Source organism: Thamnophis sirtalis, unplaced genomic scaffold (assembly GCF_051295495.1).
Source record: "Thamnophis sirtalis isolate CommonGarterSnake01/CBP01778 unplaced genomic scaffold, rThaSir2_p1.2 scaffold_6, whole genome shotgun sequence".
Classification (NCBI taxonomy): domain Eukaryota; kingdom Metazoa; phylum Chordata; class Lepidosauria; order Squamata; family Natricidae; genus Thamnophis; species Thamnophis sirtalis.
The window spans coordinates 22,725,660-22,745,157 of record NW_028261386.1 but is presented as its reverse complement, the minus strand read 5'-3'; the positions used below and the strand labels follow the sequence as shown (position 1 = coordinate 22,745,157).

The following is a 19,498-nucleotide window of genomic DNA, read 5'->3' as shown; positions in this document are numbered from 1 at the left end:
CAAAGATACTCAGTTGCTTCCGTAACTGAGTCTTAACTATTTGCTGCTGGTTTCCCTCTCTCTCTCACTCACTTTCTCTTTTTTCTTTTTTTTACCGTTCCCAGCAAAAGAACCTTCTCAAGGGAGCTAAGTCTTGACAGAATGTGTCCAAAATATGATTTGAGCTTGGTTATTTGTGTGTCAAATAAGCACTCTGCATTGATTTTAGTTACGATCCATTTGTTTGTTTTCTTGGCTACCCATGGTATTTTCAGGTGTCTTCAAAAACATCCAAGTTCAAAAGTATCAATATTCTTTTATCCTACTCCTTCAAAGTCTTTCACTTCCATGGAGTGTCACAGGAGAACTATTGCTGCACAATTCTGGTCTTCATAGATATAAATAAATCATGGCATCTCAATATCTTTTCCAAGGCCTTCACTGCTAACCCATGATGTCCTACCAAGTTGAAGTGTATTGATTGAAAGAATGCAACAATTCCTTTATTGTTGATAGTCGATCCTAAAAGGTAGAAGCTACCAACCATTTCAGTATCTTTATTATTAATTATGAGGATAGTTGCTCTATCTAATTCATTAGATCTTTTTTATGCTTAACCTTAATCCCAATTTTTTATTGTGCTTGTTAATTTTTAATACTAGTGCTTACTAGTAATTAAAATTCTAAACATTTCAGAATAAATCTTAAAATTCCGCTTAGCCATCTTCTTAATTGTAGTTGCACACATTATGCAGTTTATTCATAAATACATCTTTTTTTTTCACTTTAAAAACATTCAGGATTTAATCTGCGCTGTTTCTCCTATAAATGAACAAGAGAGAGTTTTTTTCTTTGTGTTTTTTTTAATTGACTGGTTACGAGCCATCAGATTAGTGTCAGTTCTTAATCCCAATTTTTTATTGTACTTGTTAATTTTTATTACTAATGCTTACAGATCATTTGCATTTTTAGCTATGAAGTATAGTACCATCAACATAGTACAGGTTATTGATCTTCCTTGTACTTTAAAATAATGTTCTTCTTCCAGTCCTGCCTCTGTCAATATACGTATCTTCAGTGTATACAATAGGTTGAATAAATTAGGAGAGAGTATATATATCTTTTCATCATGGTCTGATCAGTGTGTGGCTTCCTGTCCTATGTGTAAGTTTCTCATGAGGACAATGAGATCTTTTAGGACATGCATTTTCCTAAGGACTTTCTGTGCTTGAGATGATTGCCACAATCAAAGCCTTTCTATGATCAATAAAACACACATTGTTTTCTTTTGGGTATTTGGCTTTCTCAATTATTCAGCATGCATCTATAATAATTTCTCTTGTTCCTCAGCCTTTTCTACAACTAACTTGAACATCTAGCATCTTCTCTTCTGTGTAGGGGATTCTGAGCATTATTTTGTGGCATGTGAAATTAATAATGTTGCACAATAGTTTGCACACTTTGTGAAGTCTTCCATGTCTTTAGAAATGTCACCATAAACCTGCTTCATGTCTCTTCTAAGAACTCTCTGAAATTATTAACTTCTTCCTGAGATCTTTGTTGTCCTTGACTTTGGCTTCCCTTCTCTGCTTGTTTTCGGTTTTATAATATTCATATCATGTAAATAATTCTTGCTTCTTGGTATTATAATGACTTTTTAGTTTTGACAGTATTTGTACTTAGTCTAAGTCACTTGTGGGCTAATTCATCTATGGGCTGATCTAGCAAGTTCTTCTTCTGTTCTTATATTTTAATAAGAAAGTGAAAGGTATTACAGAACTATATGTATAGGTATAGTTAAATCTTTATGGATAAATACTAGGTTATATTCCTATCTTATGGTAAATAGACAGTTGAATACTCTTTGAATTTATATTGCACATGTAGGGCATTTTGATTAAAGTGATGTGCATAAGAGTTTGGGTAGAATTGATTGAGATGTATTTATGGTGAGGTGAGCATATCAATTTCCAGTTTCATCCTTTATTCTAGTAGCTGCAACTGATGGGATCTCCCAAGAGCTTTGTGTAGTAAAATTAGAGGGTAGCATATGAAAAGATATAGACAGCAAAGCTTTTTAAGCAGCCCATTGAGAACATACAAAGCTATTGGGAAGAAGGGGGAGTTTAAATATTCTCAGAAATAACAATATACCAGGATAGATGGGGGAGAGAGTGTATATTTATAGTCATGTCTATCGATGGCTATTAGTGATTTGTAGTGACCCATATAATGTAATATATAATTAACTAACTGAATACCTGTGTTCCGCTATAAAACTACATGATTGGGCTTGATAAATCAACATTTAACAACTTGAAAATAAATCAGTAGTTACGATCAGCCTCTCCTCTCCCCTTCTCCCCCTCAGACGTGCCCCATTGATCCTCTCCTATCCCCTTCTTTCCCTTAGGCTTGCCCTACAGAACTATAGATAGATAGATAGATAGATAGATAGATAGATAGATAGATAGATAGATAGATAGATAGATAGATAGATAGATATGTGGGGCAATGCCCTCCTGGGCTAGAGCTATACAAAAGGTCTAGAGGTATACAAAGGGTCTATATTCCAGGGAGTAAGCAGCTCTTAGGGCCCCTGAACTCATACCATAAGGAAGTGAGTTGTCACTTACTTTGATGAGCTGAACTTTCAACAAATGGTCTTCTCTTTGAATTGGGAGTTCATGACTTGAACAAACAGGATTAGTGTGTTGTTCATGGTCATACACCCTTGCTTGACAACCCTACAATCCTCATTTCCCCATCATATTAGTTTTGGACATGATGCATAAAGAGGCAGACTAAATGGCCAGTTGTGGGTATCATAACAGGTAGACATTGAAACTATCCAATAGGATAGAAATTTTAACTATCCAGTGAGTTTGAATGTTAAATTGCCACCTAACAATGAAACCTATCTTTCTGCTGCAAAGATGAAGCTCTCTGGCTTGCGGACATTTGAATGACTGTTGCTGAACTAACACATGATGACATTAATAATGTGTGTATTTAGGTGGAGAGGCATTATATTCACATCTCCAATGAACACAATCACTTTTGTTCACACATCACCGCAATTCTGGAATCTTTGAATTGTTCAGCTTTAAGAAGCCTGAGTTGGAAGGCTTTTTTATTGTTATTGTTGTTCATTACTGATCTCTGTATTATATAAAAGAGACAAGAAGAGAATACTGGATTGGGTGTAGCCACTTAACAGATATTTGCAACCTTCCCCTCTTATTTTTTAATCCCTTAGTCACAGATATAAACCAAACAAGTTTTTGTTATTCTGCTGTACTTAGTTCAAGAGAAATGGACTCTGACAGATGATAATCATTATAGGCATTTGAAAGAGTACACCCATTTGTTTCTTAATTATATTTAACCCTCAAGTAGGCATGTTGGCTTATAGAGTGCATCATTATTGTTTTTCCCTTTTTTATTGGGTTTTTGGAAGTCATTCAGTTTTAGTGCCCCCCAGGTTAAGGTGTTCTTAGGTTGCTGTCTAGTCAGCCTCTGCCTAGAGCTGGCCCCATTCATGGCTTGTGATAGACACTACAACACAACCAGGGAAACATGGAAGCTAGAGACAGATAGTCCATTTATAAGTCTGGCACTTGCTCTTCAATCTCTTGTCCATTTTGAGATGCATTCTAGCTAAAATATCAATATCAATAGCACTTAGACATATACTGCTTCACAGTGCTTTACAGCCCTCTCAGTCATTTACACAGTCAGCATATTGCCCCCAACAATTTGGGTCCTCATTTTACCCACCACAGAAGGATGGAAGGCTGAGTCAACCTTGAGCCTGGTGACATTTGAACTGCCAAATTGCAGTCAGCTCTGGCAATCAGCAGAAGTACCCTGCAGTACTGCACTCTAACCACTGTGCCACCATGGCTCAAAATATAATGGACTTTGATGGAAATAAAAAAATATATAGTTCAATAGAACAATTGTAAGTACAGAAAACACAAGTACGGCATGAAAAAAATTAGAAGGTAAAATAATCTTGCGACAGAACAAATAGAAAATGGACATAAGAAAATGTGATGTTGAAGCTATTTAGAGAGGAATGAAAAATTTGATGTTATAGAATGTGTGAGTTAATGCTGAAGGAAAGTATGAAAAAGGATGCTGAATGGAATGATGAAGTGAAAGATACAGTGAATGTGAAAAATGCATGCAAGAGAACACTAAAAAATGATAATAGAAATATATGCCTAGGTAATCCTTGGTTAACAACCATCATTCATTCAGCAATCATTTGAAATTGCAATGGCATTAAATGAGGGGTACCTACAAGTGGTTCTCAAAGTTCTCACCATCATGATGCCTCCACAGTTACATCATTATAATGTGGGCATTTGGCAACCACTTCCACTTGTAATTGTTGCAGCTCTTTCCATAGAAGAGGGGCTGTTACAGTGGTGGGATATTTTTTTAATTCTGGTTCTGTGGATGTGGTATAGCTTGGGCATGGCTTGGTGGGTGTGGCAGGGGAAGGATACTGCAAAATCCCCATTTCCACCTCACTCCAGGGCAACAATACTGTAAAATCTCCATTTCCACCCCACTCCAGGCAAAGATACTGTAAAATCCCCATTCCCTCCCCACCCCACTAAACTGTTTTCCAGCTCCGTTCTCCTATGCAGGGCAACAAAAGACCCAGCCAATCAGCTGGGACTCGGGAGGCAGCAAATAGATGGGGGTGGAGCCAGCCAGAGATGTTATTTGCTGGTTCTCCGAACGACTCAAAATTTCCGCTACTGGTTTGCCAGAACTGGTCAGAACTGGCTGAATACCACCTCTGGGCTGTTACACATAAAAACATCAATTCCTGATCTCAGCCCCCCTGTAGTTATGATAGTTTGGGACTACCAGTTTACTCCAAGGACATCCATATAGGATGAATGGCTTCAAGTTGGAGAAGCCACTTTGTCGCCATTGCTTGTGTACTCAAAAAGGACACATATCTAAACAAAGCACTGGATAGGAGCGTACTACTTTTATTTTCTAATAAAACTGCTGGCGTCCATTTTTAATGTTAAAAAATCAGGTGCAAAGAGTCTGGTTAGTGCCAAACATGTTCAAGTACTGCATGAAACACAGATTTCTCTCAGGGCACCCTAGAATTATGTCCACCTGAGTGGCAAGTAAGGGGTCAATAGACATATTTGCCACCTCTGAATGTCACATCAGCAGTAAATAATAGGTCCTCAGTGACTCTTGAATGATAATGTTATAAAGTACCTCTTGGAAAGATGAGTTTCTCTTCTAAATTGATGTATAAGCTTATTATCCTAATAAATAAATGATATGCCCTGTAGATGGAGACTGGCTTCCTTGGTTGTTTTTCCACAGGCAAGTTTGTTTCAATTAGCTTCCTAGAAATGTGTGTGTAAATTCAGTGAGGAACATGAAAGAAGATTTTAATATTATTATTATTATGTATTTCCACATCATTCCAAAAGAATCCTGAATGGCATTACAATAAAATCAAAGAGACGACAAATACAGGCATGGTTCTAGATGGGTAGTAGACTGAAATGAAGAGGATGGAATTTAAGATGGAGGAAACATAACATTCTGCATCAGGATAGAAAAATGTAAAGCACACATATAGGCTGGAGGATATTTGGCTTGACACTAGTTACACATGGAAAGGATCAGGGAGTCCTTGTCAGTCATAAGTTAAATATCAGCCAACTGTCTGATGTGGCTGCCAAAAAGGCAAATGCTACCTTAGGATGCATTAGTGGGAGCACAGAGAGCAGAGACTTCATCAAAGGAATTGATTGCTCTATTACATTATCCCCTGCTCAGACCCATTTGGAGTACAGTTTTAGACACTATAGTTCAAAAATTAGAGCATGTTCAGATGAGGGGTATGAAGGAGCATGGAAACAAAGTCTTAAGAGGGATGGTTAAACGATCTGGACCAGCAGTGGGATTCACTTACCTTCCCTACCGGTTCGCAAATGTGAGTGCACGCTCATAGCCCAGCGTCATATCTGTGCATGCGCAGTGCTCATGCATAATGTTGGGGGTGGGTGGGTGGAGCCTCCTGCAGCAGCTGCTACCAGATTGGACAGAACCGGAGAGAACTGGCTGAATACCATCTATGATCTGGAAATGTTTAACCCACAAAAGATATCACAGTAGAAGGGTTGTTGCACACAAAAGAGAGAGTGAACTTGTTTTCCACAATTTCAGAGCACAAGACCAGTATTAATGCGTAAAAATGACATCAGGATTGTGTTTGACCTCAGGGGGCTGGGTGGATATGGCTAGGGAAGGCGTGGCCAGTTCAATGTCACTCATGTCAGGGGAACATATGGTGGCCCGGGCGGGCCTGGTGGGATCTATTGTCTCCAGAGGAGGAAAGTGAGATCAGTGAGAGAGCCAAACCCTTGTCCTCCAGAAAGCCTCACCATCCCTCTCAGGCCACGTGGATGACCCCTGGATGGCGCTGTAGGCTGTCCAGACCCTAGGCAGTGCCAGGCAAATGCCTAGCCTGACCCTCGAACTCCTAGGGCACTGGGACTCCCCAAGGGGATGCCCAGCTGCACTTCCTCCTCCTTGAAGCTGTTGCTGCTGCTGTTCTCACTCTTCTTGGTCAGGTTGCTCATGGTGTGTGCAGGAGGGCAAACTGAATGAGACTCCTGAGCTCCATTTTCGCTGGCAGAGGGCTGCAGGAGGCCATCACAGCCAAAAACAAAGCCTGGGAGGGTCACGCGCAGCCCTCCCAGGCTCCATTGTTCTGGCAGAGGCACCGCAGACTTGTCCTTCGCTGTTTCCAAGGCAGTGCTGCGGGCCAGATCTAAGCAACCCACAGCCAGATCTAGCCCATGGGCCTTGAATTTGACATCCCTGGCCTAGAGTAAGTCCCTCAGTCGCTGCAAGATTTGCTACATGAAGAGCTCTTCTCCCCTAGAGATCTTCAAAAAGGTTGCATAATTATCTGCAAGTGCTATAGTGGAACTTGCACTGAGCAATAGATTGGACCTCTTAAGATACCTTCCAGCTCTATGATTCTCACAAATCTAAGCATACAGGAGTTAGAGTGGAGAGTGCAACAATACCTCTCCTTTTTACTCAGCTTTCCCATTAAGCACCGATGACAGCTTCTGAGGAAGGACAGGCCCTCCTTCCTGGCCCTGCTTCCTGCCTCTCCTTCAAATCTCTTGGCTTGAATTCAGCTCCCTGTAGCACATAGTGAGATTTGAGTCTAGGTTCTGAATATTTTGTTAGACTGGGCTAGAGGTTGTCCTATTATATCCCCCCCTTTTTTACTGTAAGCCGCCCTGAGTCTCTTTTTGAGAGTGGGCGGCATACAAAATGTAATAAATAAATAAATAAATACACAAACAAACAAACAAATAAATAAATAATGAAATCCTGGGATTTCAGAAAACCAAATTGCTTAGGACAGGTCAGCAAACTGCGGCTCTGGAGCCGCATGTGGCTCTTTCCTCCCTCTGCTGCAGCTCTGTCACAGGTCGGCACCACAATTTTGAGAGGAGCTTCCGGGGAGGGGGAGGGGGGAGAAGCACAGTGCGCCAGGAGAAGACTCTATGGCAAGGGAAGGGTTTTCCAGTTGTCTCCACAATTGATAGGGCTTTCGGTTATGACAGGTAGAGGAAAAATTACGCCGCGCTAGGAGGAGACTCTATGGTGAGGGAACTGAACTTCCAGTCAGCTCCAGAATTGAACAGGGGGCTTCCGGTTAGGATCTTTGTGGCTCCTGGTGTTTTCTTTTCTGTGGGAAACGAGTTCAAATGGCTCTTTGAGTGTTTAAGTTTGCCAACCCCTGGTTTAGGATAATCAAAATGTTTGGTACTTTAAAAGGAAAATCTAATTGGTAGCTTGAGAGGAGGCAGGCAATCTAATTTGCTTCTTGTATACAAGCCCCAGAGAAATTAAAGGGCACGTCTGAAGAATTTCCTAGTGGGGTTTGCCCATGAACCAGATAGGTCTTGGGCCTGTATTCCATGGCACCCTATGTAGACTGCTTGAGGAGTTTTAACTGCTCTGAAATCATGCAACTTATCACGGTTCAAAGTTGTCTAGACCTAGGAAAAAGTGAGTTATACCCCATCCTTGAAGTTACAACTATTGCACATGTATGCATGCACACCCTGGTCATGAGATTATAATTTGGGCTCTTGGCAGCTGTCTTGCGTTTATGACAGCTGCAGCATCTTGCAATCTTACGATCACAATTTGTGACTTTTCCAGCCTACTTCGGACAAGCAAAGTCAATTGGGGAAGCTGGATTCACTTAATGACCGTGTGATTCAATTAACAGCCACATGATTTACTTAACAACCTCCATGAAATGGTCATAAAATCAGGCCTGGTCACATGACAACTCGCTTAACAACCACATCACTTAACAATCAAAATTCTAGTCCCAGTTTTGCTCATAGGTTGAACACTGCTGTACAGTGTTCCAAGAGACTACTACAGTCCCTGATTTACAATCATTTATTTGGTGACCAAAGTTACAAAGGCACTGAAAAAAGTGGCATGACCGTTCTTCACACAACCATTGCAGCATCTCCATGGTCGTGTGATCAAAATTCAGACGCTTAGCAATTGGCATGTACCGTATTTTTCCAGGTATAAGACGCACCAAGATTTTGAAGAGGCAAATTTAAAGAATTTGTTTTTATTCTTTGTAGACCTCCCAAAAAACGGCCTGATTTTTGTCAAAAAAGGGCATGCAGAGCCTTTAAGAGGCTTGTAGAGTGCTCCTGGGAGCTGGGGAGGGGCAAAAATAAGTAATAAATGTTCTGTTTTTCGCTCATTTCTGCCCTCCCCAGCTCCAAGGAATACTCTGGAAGCCTCCTAAAGGCTATGCATGGCCATTTTTGCAAAGGGGGTGGGGTTTCGGGAGGCCAAAAATGCTGTATTCGGTGTATAAGACACACCCAGATTTTCACCCTCTTTTTTGAGGGAAAAAAGAGCATCTTATACTCCGAAAAATACCGTGTTTATGATGGTTGCAGTATCCTGGGTCCTTGTGATAACCTTTTGCGGCCTTCTGAGAAGCCAAGTGTGTTCGGAAACCACATTCACTTAACTGTGTTAGTAACGTAACAACTGCAGTGATTCACTTAACAACTGTGGCAAAAGTGTTGTAAAATGAGGCAAAATTCACTTGTCTTGTTCAGCAACATAAATGTTGGACTCAATTGTGGTTGTAAGTCGAGTATTTGTTTACCTTCACAGTTGGGTTTAGCAAGAACTGAAGCAGAAACTCTGATGAATCCTATTCTGCATACAATACAAACACAAGAGTCATGTGTCCCACATTGTTTTATTTCTGTCCGGGAAATCCCTCTTTATGAATATGCCTGACTAGGAACCTGAAGCTTAATTTGTGAGTCAGTAATGTTTCTCTCCTCATAAATGAGGAAACTGTAAAAACAAGCAAATCCTGTTGTCTTTATAGTTTCCATCAGATGGCTCTCCATTTATCTCTCATCTGCCCTAATGGTATAGCACTGCCTACAAAATTAACCAAAATTGACAAGCTCTCCTCATCACTTCAGCCTAAAATCCAGTGTTGGCCAAAGTAGAGTATAAAGTTTATGGGTATATCCTGAGTTAAACGGGTTCCACCACAAAATCGCGGAGGACAAAATCGCGCTCGACAAAAGCGCGCATTTGACGTCATCACAGCGCGACGAAAACATCGCGCTGTGATCGAAAAATGTAAAAATAAAGCTAAAACCTTACCCTAACCCCCCCAAACCTAACCCTAAACCTAACTCTAAACCTAACCCTTAACCTAACCCTAAATCTAACCCTAAACCTAACCGTTAACGTAACGCTAAACCTAACGCTAACCCTTAACCTAACGCTAAACCTAACTCTAACGCTCTAAACCTAACCCTAACCCTTAACCTAACCCTAAACCTAAACCTAAACCTAACCCTTACCTTTATGTGAATCGGCTTGGTTTAATTTTAATTTTATTTCAATTTTTAATTTTTTTCGTCGCGCTGTGATGACGTCACATGCGCGCTTTCGCCGAGCGCGATTTTGTCCTCCGCGCTTTTGACGGGTCACGAGTTAAACGAGCATTTGTTCTGTGACCATTCAAAGTTACAACAGCACTGAAGGACACTTACAACCAGCCCTTAAAGTTGCAGCCATCACAGTGTCCCCACAGTCATGTAAACACAATTTGGGTGTTCATCAGCCATCATGCAATTATAATGTCACAGACTCCCATGGTCATGTGATCAACATTTGTACTCTTCTTTGCTGGCTTTCTACAAGCAGTCAATGGGGAAGCTGGTAGGGGGCCGCAAATGATGACCCATTGATATCCTCACTTAACCACCCACGGAGATTCATTTAACAATGATAACGAGAAGTACTGACATTTCCATTGCTAAGTGTGGCAGTCACATGACTTAGCATGTGGAAATCCTGGTCCCAATTACCATTGTTAAGTGGAGACTGCCTATTTCTATATCAATGTATACCTTGCATGATTTGTAGAATAGCAAAAGCTTTGGTAACTGCAATTCCTTGGTGCAGAATAGGGCCAGTTTTTATGATAGAAGAAACCCGCGAGATGTGAACTTTTCAGCCTGCAAAACTCAAATCCCCAGCCAAATGGTTGCTTGCCTTCCTTTCAAGTAAAAGATTCCAGGATTTTTGTGGGAAGGAACTGCTCAGTGCGAGGCACACAGGAAGGAGGGCTTGCAAGTAGTGAGTGCAGCTGCCATGTGTTGGCCAGCAGCTGTGTGGAAGGAAATAGTCCTGGCTATAACCCAGCACCATCTGGGATGTGTCAGCACCACAGCCTGGGAACAAAAAAAGGAGTGGAGAGCTTGCTTAAAACACCTTAAGTATTGGGCTATCATAGGCAGTTTGAGCATTCCCACAGGATAAGTGGAAGAGTGCTCCATCTTAGCTCTTTTTCAAAGCACTAGAATTAGGTGAGCAGAACAGGATTAATTGAAATTGATATTTAAAAAGTAGGCTGTGAAATTCTTACTTTCTCACTCTTGGAGACAGGAAATCCACAAATTCTTAATGAATGCCAGTTGAAAATTACCTCGGAAAAATCCCCTCCGTTCTATCCCAATTGACAGGAAACTCCAGTATTTCAGAGAGATGCAAATTCAGAATCACCTTAAATAGCTTGTGATGTTATTAATGCTACTTATTTAGATAGGAAACATAAGACCGGTTTATCTTTTCTAAATTTCTTTTTATAAGCCTTTTAGTCAGGGGTCATTATATCAAGGATTAAGTGCTGCTATTGTTTTGTTTTTGTTATTTCCTTTCCATCATAAGGCAAAATTCAAGTCATTTTTGAATTTCCCATCACAACAGATTTTTACATATGACTACTTCCATTTCTTATAGAGAGGAAGATAAGTAATCTTGAACTTGTCTTTTAACTGGGGGTTGAGAAGCCGTTATTCTAAATACAGTTTAACTATAGTGATGATTGGCTTTATGAGACTATTTCAGGGTTATTTATCCAACGTCGGCAGTTTTGAGAGAAATTGAATGTATCCACATAATTTAAAAATGGGGAAATTTTCAGTCCTCTTATCCCAGGCGTTTAGATTCCTATGCAGTGATAGTCACATTGGGAAAGAGGAAATATGTAGCATTTAACTTCCCTCATTTCACATTTTAATAACTGCCTCAAAATCAGGCAGGAAGGCAAAATGGAGGGCTAATCCTCTCCCTTCATGCTATTTTTCTCCTTCAAAACTCCCTTTGAAGAGAGGGATCATACAGCTGTAGAAAACTTCACCTGAGGCCCTGAGATGGATGGTGTCAAAAGCAACCTATCAGTTGGCTTTTTAATTGCTTTCTCTTTCTCTTTTTAATTGTTTTTCTGTTGTGGATTTGGACTTGCCGTTTGCCAATTTTGTATAGCCAAGTTGAACCAGGAGCGTTTTCTTCTACGCTTTTTTGGCTCAGGTGCTTGAAACATCTGCTACCAAATGCCAAGTTAGCTGCTTCATCTGGTTATTGAATTAATCCAACTTCTGGGTTTGCACAAACATTGTACCACACAGTTAAAGCCTCGTTTGGGAAAAAATGCCCAACCTCTTTATGAATTCATTCAATGTTCTGATTTTATAAATACACTGAACCGCAAACTAACAATGCTGCTTATTCACGTTCTGCTAAACTACATTAAAAAAATAAATAAAGTCAGTTGTGCAAATGCAGCTGTTAGATTATTAAACGATTTGGTTAAGCAAATCATGAGAACCCAGCCTTTGTTAATTGGCTATTTGTGTGACACCAGAAAAATATGGGTTTCTGAATTATTTAAGTACAGTAATTGATTTGTTCCAGGTTCTGCATACAGCTTCATTTCTCCAATTACTACCTCAAGATTTGGCAGGAAGAATTGAAGCAGGACATACCAATGCACTTATTACTGTGCTAACCAGGAGGTTGAAGGAGGCTAGAATATAATCTAAGATTTTGTGATCCAAGAATTAAACTGGCAATATTTGCAGTAACAGTTTGACCTTTATAGTGTGTCTATTAAATATTGGTTATAGCATTGATTACATATTTAATCCTTTCAAATGAATTAAATCACTTGAGAGGGGGAATAAACATTCTCAAATAGAACAATTGTTCAGAAATGTTAGGGCTGATCAACTGTGCATGTAAGCACTGTACTGGTTAAAGCATGGAATCCTTTGCCATAATCTAAAGATAATTTTCCCTTCTTGTCTTCAGGCAATGGAAAGCAAATTGCTGATTGGTGGAAGGAACATCATGGACCATACAAATGAGCAGCAAAAGATGCTTGAGCTGAAAAGACAGGAAATTGCAGAGCAGGTAAGGACCAGCTGGGATTTGGATGACCCGCAGACCCCTCAACTTTTCTTCCGGGTGTCCCACTCTTTCTCAAACCAATGTGAAATGGATATGACCCTTGGCCTCTTTCAAAATACAAGCAACCTTCCAAGCAGATCATGGAGGCTGGACTGGAATGCTTGTTTATGGAGCCAGGGATTGCTGTATCTTCTAACACTCTGGTGGGAGGTAGCAAGACTGTATTCTGACACAGGGATTTTGGCCTGATTCTATAACACAGAAGCGGCATGAGCGGGAAATGCAACAGGAAGTGCTTTTGCGAGATGAGGAAACCATGGAGCTCCGGGAGACATTCACTTCTTTGCAGCAGGAAGTAGAAATCAAAACCAAGAAGCTCAAAAAGGTAAGAATCCTGCAGAAATCTAGGACATAGGAAGATTCAATAGTGTCAGGGAAATCCTATAGACTGTCCATTAGAATAGATTGATAGTTCTCTTTAGAGACAGGCTAATACAAGTTTTAAGATTATTCTTTCTCATGAACCAAATCAGGAAAAATTTGTCTCCTGCAACAGATTACAGCATATATGACTTTAAGAAAAAAGGACATTTTTTATCCTAGGTCAGACCATTTGCTTAAAGTAATCTCTACTATATAGGTGTGATTTTCAAGATATTGTTGAATTTTAGTATCCAGCCGTCCCAGAGAGTATGGTCTGTGGTAACTACCTTGCCTCTTGTTACTGGGTTCCTACAATATGCTTAACCCCAAATCCAAAATAACAATACAGAGTTGTTCTGTTTTCATAACATGTTTTAATGTGGTAGCGTGAGTCACACAATATGCAAAGTAAATGACTGGATTTCTGCAACATGTTAAACTATAAAATATCCAAACTGATTTTAGTCTAATCCAGGGGTGTCAAACTCGATTTCATTGAGGGCTGCATCACGGTTGTGTTTGATCTTGAGGGGGGCGTTGCCAGAATGGGCATGGCCAGCTTGATGTCACTCGTGTCGGGGTCTCCTGTGGTGGCCCAAGTTCTCTGTCAGTAAAAACGGAGCTTGGAAGGGCCACATGTGGCTGCCTGAGCTCCATTTTGCTGGCAGAGCCACCGCGGGCTAATCCTTTGTTTTTTACAGGGTGGCCCCGGGGGCCAGATTTAAGCATCCTGTGGGGCGGATCCAGCTCGGAGTCCTTGAGTTTGACACCCCTGGTCTCATCTATAATTTTGTGTGCTTGCAGCAGCTCTCTTAAGCTCTCATGCTGCGAATGTGAAACTGTGCTAAACAAGATGCTCTGGCTAAATATATCTGATCCTTTAACATGAATATTTAATAAAATGTTCTTTTAAGAGGAACCCTTTGCTAAAAAGAACCCCTCTCTTTGTTATTAAACCAATAAGAAGATAATAGGAGTCTATTTGAAGGTACTTTGGGTATTCTCACCACATAGAAGCAAAATAGAGCTTGGGCTTTTTTCCAGTCAGAGCCTATTCTCATTTAGTAAGACATTTTGAGACAAACAACATGTGATGCGCTAAGTCAATTGAACGGTAGGCCTCTACAAATGTTGATAGCAGGCACTGAGTCAGTGTATAATCAAAAAAGCGAAATGACTATGCTGGAAGAAAGTCTGACTGTCAGCTGGTGTCAATTGATTATTGGGCTTCTTTTGGACACAAGCTGAGTGCTATTCCAGAATAGCAATTGGTTTTGTCACCAATTAGTGCTGTTTGATGGGAGAGAGGAAAACAAAGCCAGAGGACCCCACAAACTCCTGCTTTTAATATGTCCTGGACCACTTAAATAAGGAGAGGAGCATTTGCCAGCATTGTACCTATTGCAGAATAGGGATCCCCAGGGGGAGGCTGGAAGGTGTTATGCCAATATTCTTTTCTGTCAGCTCAAGGCAGGTAACAAAGCTTTTAGCTTGGCTGTGAAGGAGAACCCAATGTCTGTGTGAACCTAGACAATGTATGTGCATGTATGTGTTATTGGAGCTAAACAATATTATTTGTATTTTGAATTGCCCATTTAAGGGGTAGACAATTTTTAAGCCATTTAGGACATACATACATACATACATACATACATACATACATACATACATACATACATACATACATGATTTCTACAAGCACGCAATCTTTCTTTCTTTCTTTCTTTCTTTCTTTCTTTCTTTCTTTCTTTCTTTCTTTCTTTCTTTCTTTCTTTCTTTCTTTGATTTCTATAGCTGCCCATTCTAACAAGTGACTCTGGGTGGTGTTTGCATATAGTTATTTCTAACAAATTATTTACATCTTCCATATTTTTTTCTGGAATGATTGAGGCTTGCTGTTTGAAATCTTATTAAATCTTGAAGCATCGCCCAAAATATCTCACCTATTTACGTTATTTAGAACACCCAAATCATTTCACCCTATAAAACCTCTATCTCTCAAAGCAAAAAAAAGAGAAGACTAAAATTTGGCTGCACTTACATTTTAGTGATATTAAGACTTGGCTGCCTGGCAGACTTCAAAGCAGAGGATATTTTTTCAGGCTAGGAAATCTGGTCCATGAGCTGTAGTTCATGCCAGCTGGAAAGGTGAGATGTGGTATGAAAGCTATTCTGCTAAATAAACAGCATTTTTTTTGGTCTGGCAGCTTTATGCCAAGCTTCAAGCTGTGAAGGCAGAGATCCAGGACCAACACGATGAATACATCCGAGTGCGGCAAGACCTGGAGGAGGCACAGAATGAGCAGACACGAGAACTGAAACTCAAGTAGGTACCTTGGTAGGATGCGTTGAGGTAAAGGCCGAGGCAGCCTGTCCGTGAGAATCCCATGGAATGATTGACCATCTTACAAATCTGTCTCATTGCCAGGACTGAGCTTGTTGATCAGAAAGGTTGGCAGTTTGGTGGTTCGAATCCCCAGTATAGGTCTCCTGCATGAGCAGGGGGTTCGACTAGATGACCTCCCAGGTACCTTCCACTCTGTTACTGTTTAGGTAGAAAGGGACTTATGAAAGGAGAAACCAGCCAGATGTGCCAAAGTGACAAGTTTCTCAAGTGGAGAAATCAGGCCAGAATCACCAACAGCTTTTTAAAAAAGAAGTGAAATCCTATTGGTTTTCCTGTGTCATCTTAAATGACCTGGGACAGAGGTAGGGAACTGTGGACTCTTTATGATTTGTGGACTTCAACTAGAAGTAACAGTAACAGAGTTGGAAGGGACTTTGGAGCTCATCTAGTGTTGACGCCCGCAAGTCATAAAAGGGCCATAGTTCCCCACCCTGCCCCTTGGACCATCTTTTAGATACTTCTGATGGCAAGGTCCGCAAAGTGGCAAATTATCCTGTTCTTTCTCTTTTTTTGAGTTGATTAACAAAATAAAATTAGCAATATACAAATCAATTTCAGTTCTGAGAACAAATATTTAAATTAGGGATAAAAGAATTAACCTCATATGATGCTGCTTATTTCCCCCCTCTATATATTCTAATTAATTTTGGTATACCACAATCACAGGGATTTTTTAAAAAATCCATCTCTGTTAGATGACATTTCCCTAAAAAGAGGTGGGAGGGGGGACTTCATGGAATTCCTGTAGGGACATGTTCTCACCACAAGACCCACTCTACAATTAACATTCTTAACTGTGGGTTGGTTTCTGAAGGAAAAGGTAATTTCTATAGAGTCTTTTTATTTTATTGCTCCTCTCTGCCAGCTTGCCTTTCCCATCTCAATAAACCAATTAATGCTCATGTTTTCATGATTCTTTTTGCTCTTTGGCACAGTAAAGCTACCTGTTACTGCCTGTGTTTTTATGATACTCTATATCAAAGGAAAGATTAATGCGAAAGTGTACAATGTGAACCACCCAGTCCCACTTGGTTGTTATTTTATCTAGTACTCAAGGCTTAGTGACATTTTTCACTTGCTAAAACCTGCTGTTGAAGTCTTCTGTTGGCAGCTTGAATTGCACCACAAGCCCCCAACTCTAGTTTAACAGGCTACTTCAAATGATGAGTAAAGTTATAGGCCAAGTTTCTCTTTAACTGACCTAGCGCAACCACCCAACCACTATGTGAAGATTTCTCAAAAGAAACATTTACCACAAGAATATCTTGAGAGTAACCTTTCTTTCCTGGCAGCATAGCCCCAACCCCTATAATCTATCTACGGAAACCTCTGTTTCATTCATTATCTCTATTGTTCATTCCCATCATTTCTCACTGCCTCTTACTGTGTCACTCTACAAATTGGCATGGTACCAAACAAGGTTGCTGATGCTGTGCAGAATATAAAAATAACCGCATCCCTGAGGAGAGGGAGATGCAGTTCTCCTGAACTCATAATAGTTCAGCTTCATTGACTCCAATGCCTCTCACTTTGGTGATATGATGATTTCCATTATCTCCACCTTATGCCTTCCCTTCCTCCTAGATAACATAAGATACACCATCCTCTGCAAAGTTTCTTCTACAGTGGATTTTGCCCCAGGATTCTCCCTTTCCTATTCTTCATGGCACCTCTGTTCATGGTAGCATTTCCTTAGGTGGAGATGAGATGATGCAGCCTTAGAATATTCTAAGAATATTCTATTCTCTAAGAGCTAGTTGAGAAATAATCAAAGGGTCAAATCATTTCAGCTGGATTGATCGATTTGTTCCCAAATTCATTATAGTTCACAATACTTTAAATGGGAAAAAACTATGGTACCATTCTTCTACTTTGATTTTGCCTTCCCAATCTTTTATTGATGTAACTGCCAGTTAAAACAAGAAAGAGAAGTGTTTTGTGATTGTTTCTTGGCCTTGATTCTGCCCATTTTTATTTGGTGCAGGTACCTAATCATTGAAAATTTCATCCCCCCTGAAGAGAAAAACAAGATCATGAACCGCCTCTACTTTGACTGTGAGGAGGACCAGTGGAAATTCCAGCCCTTGGTGCTGACTCCAGGGAAGTGAGTCTGCCATCTCTTACCTTTGATGTCCAGTGTTCCTGGGAAGGCTGGGCTGGAGGAGCTTCATGTAGATAGTGATGATGAAAAACCAACTGGGTGTCAAGCACAGGTCCTTCCATTCCATCCACCCCTTTTAAAGTGGTGGTGAATCAGCCATACATTCTGAAGTCCCATAGCCATATCGGGTGTCAAGGCCCTGGAAAACGAGGAGATCCAGATAGTTCAAATGGGTATAAAGGTTTATTGTAAGCTTGAGCTCTACAAGAATCTGAACTACTAGCCATCAAGGGAAAGTAGCAAGAGCTAAGAGTAGAAGGAAGTCAAGGTGGGCTGGTCCTAGATCTCTTGTGGGCATGATGGGACATGACTGAAGACGCGTTTGACCCTTCCTTTGGACTCAGCTAGGTCATCTCCTACATGGGGCTCACCAAATTCCTCAAAAAACCTTGCTGTCAAACTGTAATGGAAGGAAGATGATTAAATATTGGTGGATTAATCATGTTCAGTATTTAATGTTTAATATTAATTCAGTAATTAAGTTCAGTCCTTGCGCTACCCAATTTTTAGAGGTCCTGAATTCTCCTGCTCTCCAAAAAGCTGGAAAGATCTGGCTTTTTCTACAGAGCTTGGGGTGACACAAGGCTGGACCCTGAGGAATCTCTGCAATTGTGATATGTATGTGCGTGTATGCTGTGTTTGGAGTACTGGTTATTTTCTGTTTATGTTTGTTTTATTTTATGTTATTTTATTATTGTTTTATTCTTTTTAATTGTAATTATTTTATTATTGTTGTGAGATGTCCAGAGTTATAGTACATAAGATGGACAACTATATTAAATCTTTCCAATAAATAAACAAACCGTGGTATGCCATTATAATGTATGACCCTAAACATTGCCCTCATCACTCCCCTGTCCTTCCCCCTGGCATTATATTGTGAAATTGTTGCAAAGATGAGACTCAATAGCAAAAAAAAAAAAAAAAGGGAAAATGAGCACTATTAGTTAAATGCCATATTGTAGAGAGGAAAAAGTAGAAAGGAATCCTATTTAGGCATATTGTGACTTAAGAACCATTTGTATGTCGTATATTCATCATGGCTGCTCTGGAGAAACTTCTTGTGTGTTTTTTATTTCTTTTATGCCAATAGTAGCAGCAGCAGTAGCAGCAACAGCAACTCCACCACTGGGACTCAGATGAAAAAGCGCCCAACTTCTGCAGTGGGATACAAAAGGCCAATAAGTCAATATGCTCGCCTAGCCATGTCAATGGGGTCCCATCCTCGGTATCGGGTGAGAAACGGTTTCTTAATGGAGTAGGTGGAGGGTTGGTATTGGTGAGGAGAATAAATCCCTCTACATGAGGCTACCCTTGGGGAGATTCAGAAGCTATGGCTGGTGTAGAGTGAGACAGTTTGGGCAGTTTTGGGGGGCTCTTGATTGGCCCTGGTAATACCACCAATGGTGAAATTCAATGTTTTTTACTCCCGGTTCTGTGGGCGTGGCTTGGTGGGTGTGGCAGCAAAATCATTATTCCCACCCCATTCTGGGAATAGGCAGAGGTGGTATTTGCCGGTTCTCCGAACTACTCAAAATTTCTGCTACTGGTTCTCCAGAACCTATCAGAACCTGCTAAATTTCACCCCTGAATATCACTGGTCCACGAACTGCATTGATTACCAGTCTGCTTCTGGGTGCAGTTCAAGGTGTTGGTGATCACCTTTAAAACCCTTTGTA

At 40.4% G+C, this 19,498-nt stretch overlaps 1 protein-coding gene across 3 annotated transcripts in view; it reads left to right on the top strand.

Annotated features, from left to right (window-relative positions):
* The window catches only part of KIF3C (kinesin family member 3C), a 41,192-nt gene that overhangs the window by 14,552 nt on the left and 7,142 nt on the right, over positions 1 to 19,498 (top strand). For 2 of the 3 annotated variants that reach the window (XR_015696893.1, XM_014057288.2), the window contains exons 2-6: positions 12,730 to 12,831; positions 13,091 to 13,213; positions 15,459 to 15,577; positions 17,643 to 17,762; positions 18,913 to 19,054. Coding sequence is in view for 2 of the 3 variants with exons in the window: in XM_014057288.2 (XP_013912763.2) it covers positions 12,730 to 12,831; positions 13,091 to 13,213; positions 15,459 to 15,577; positions 17,643 to 17,762; positions 18,913 to 19,054 (606 nt within the window). In the remaining variant the exon portion in view is untranslated. The remainder of the gene's footprint in view (positions 1 to 12,729; positions 12,832 to 13,090; positions 13,214 to 15,458; positions 15,578 to 17,642; positions 17,763 to 18,912; positions 19,055 to 19,498) is intronic. The other variant, XM_087717401.1, reaches the window with a different exon arrangement.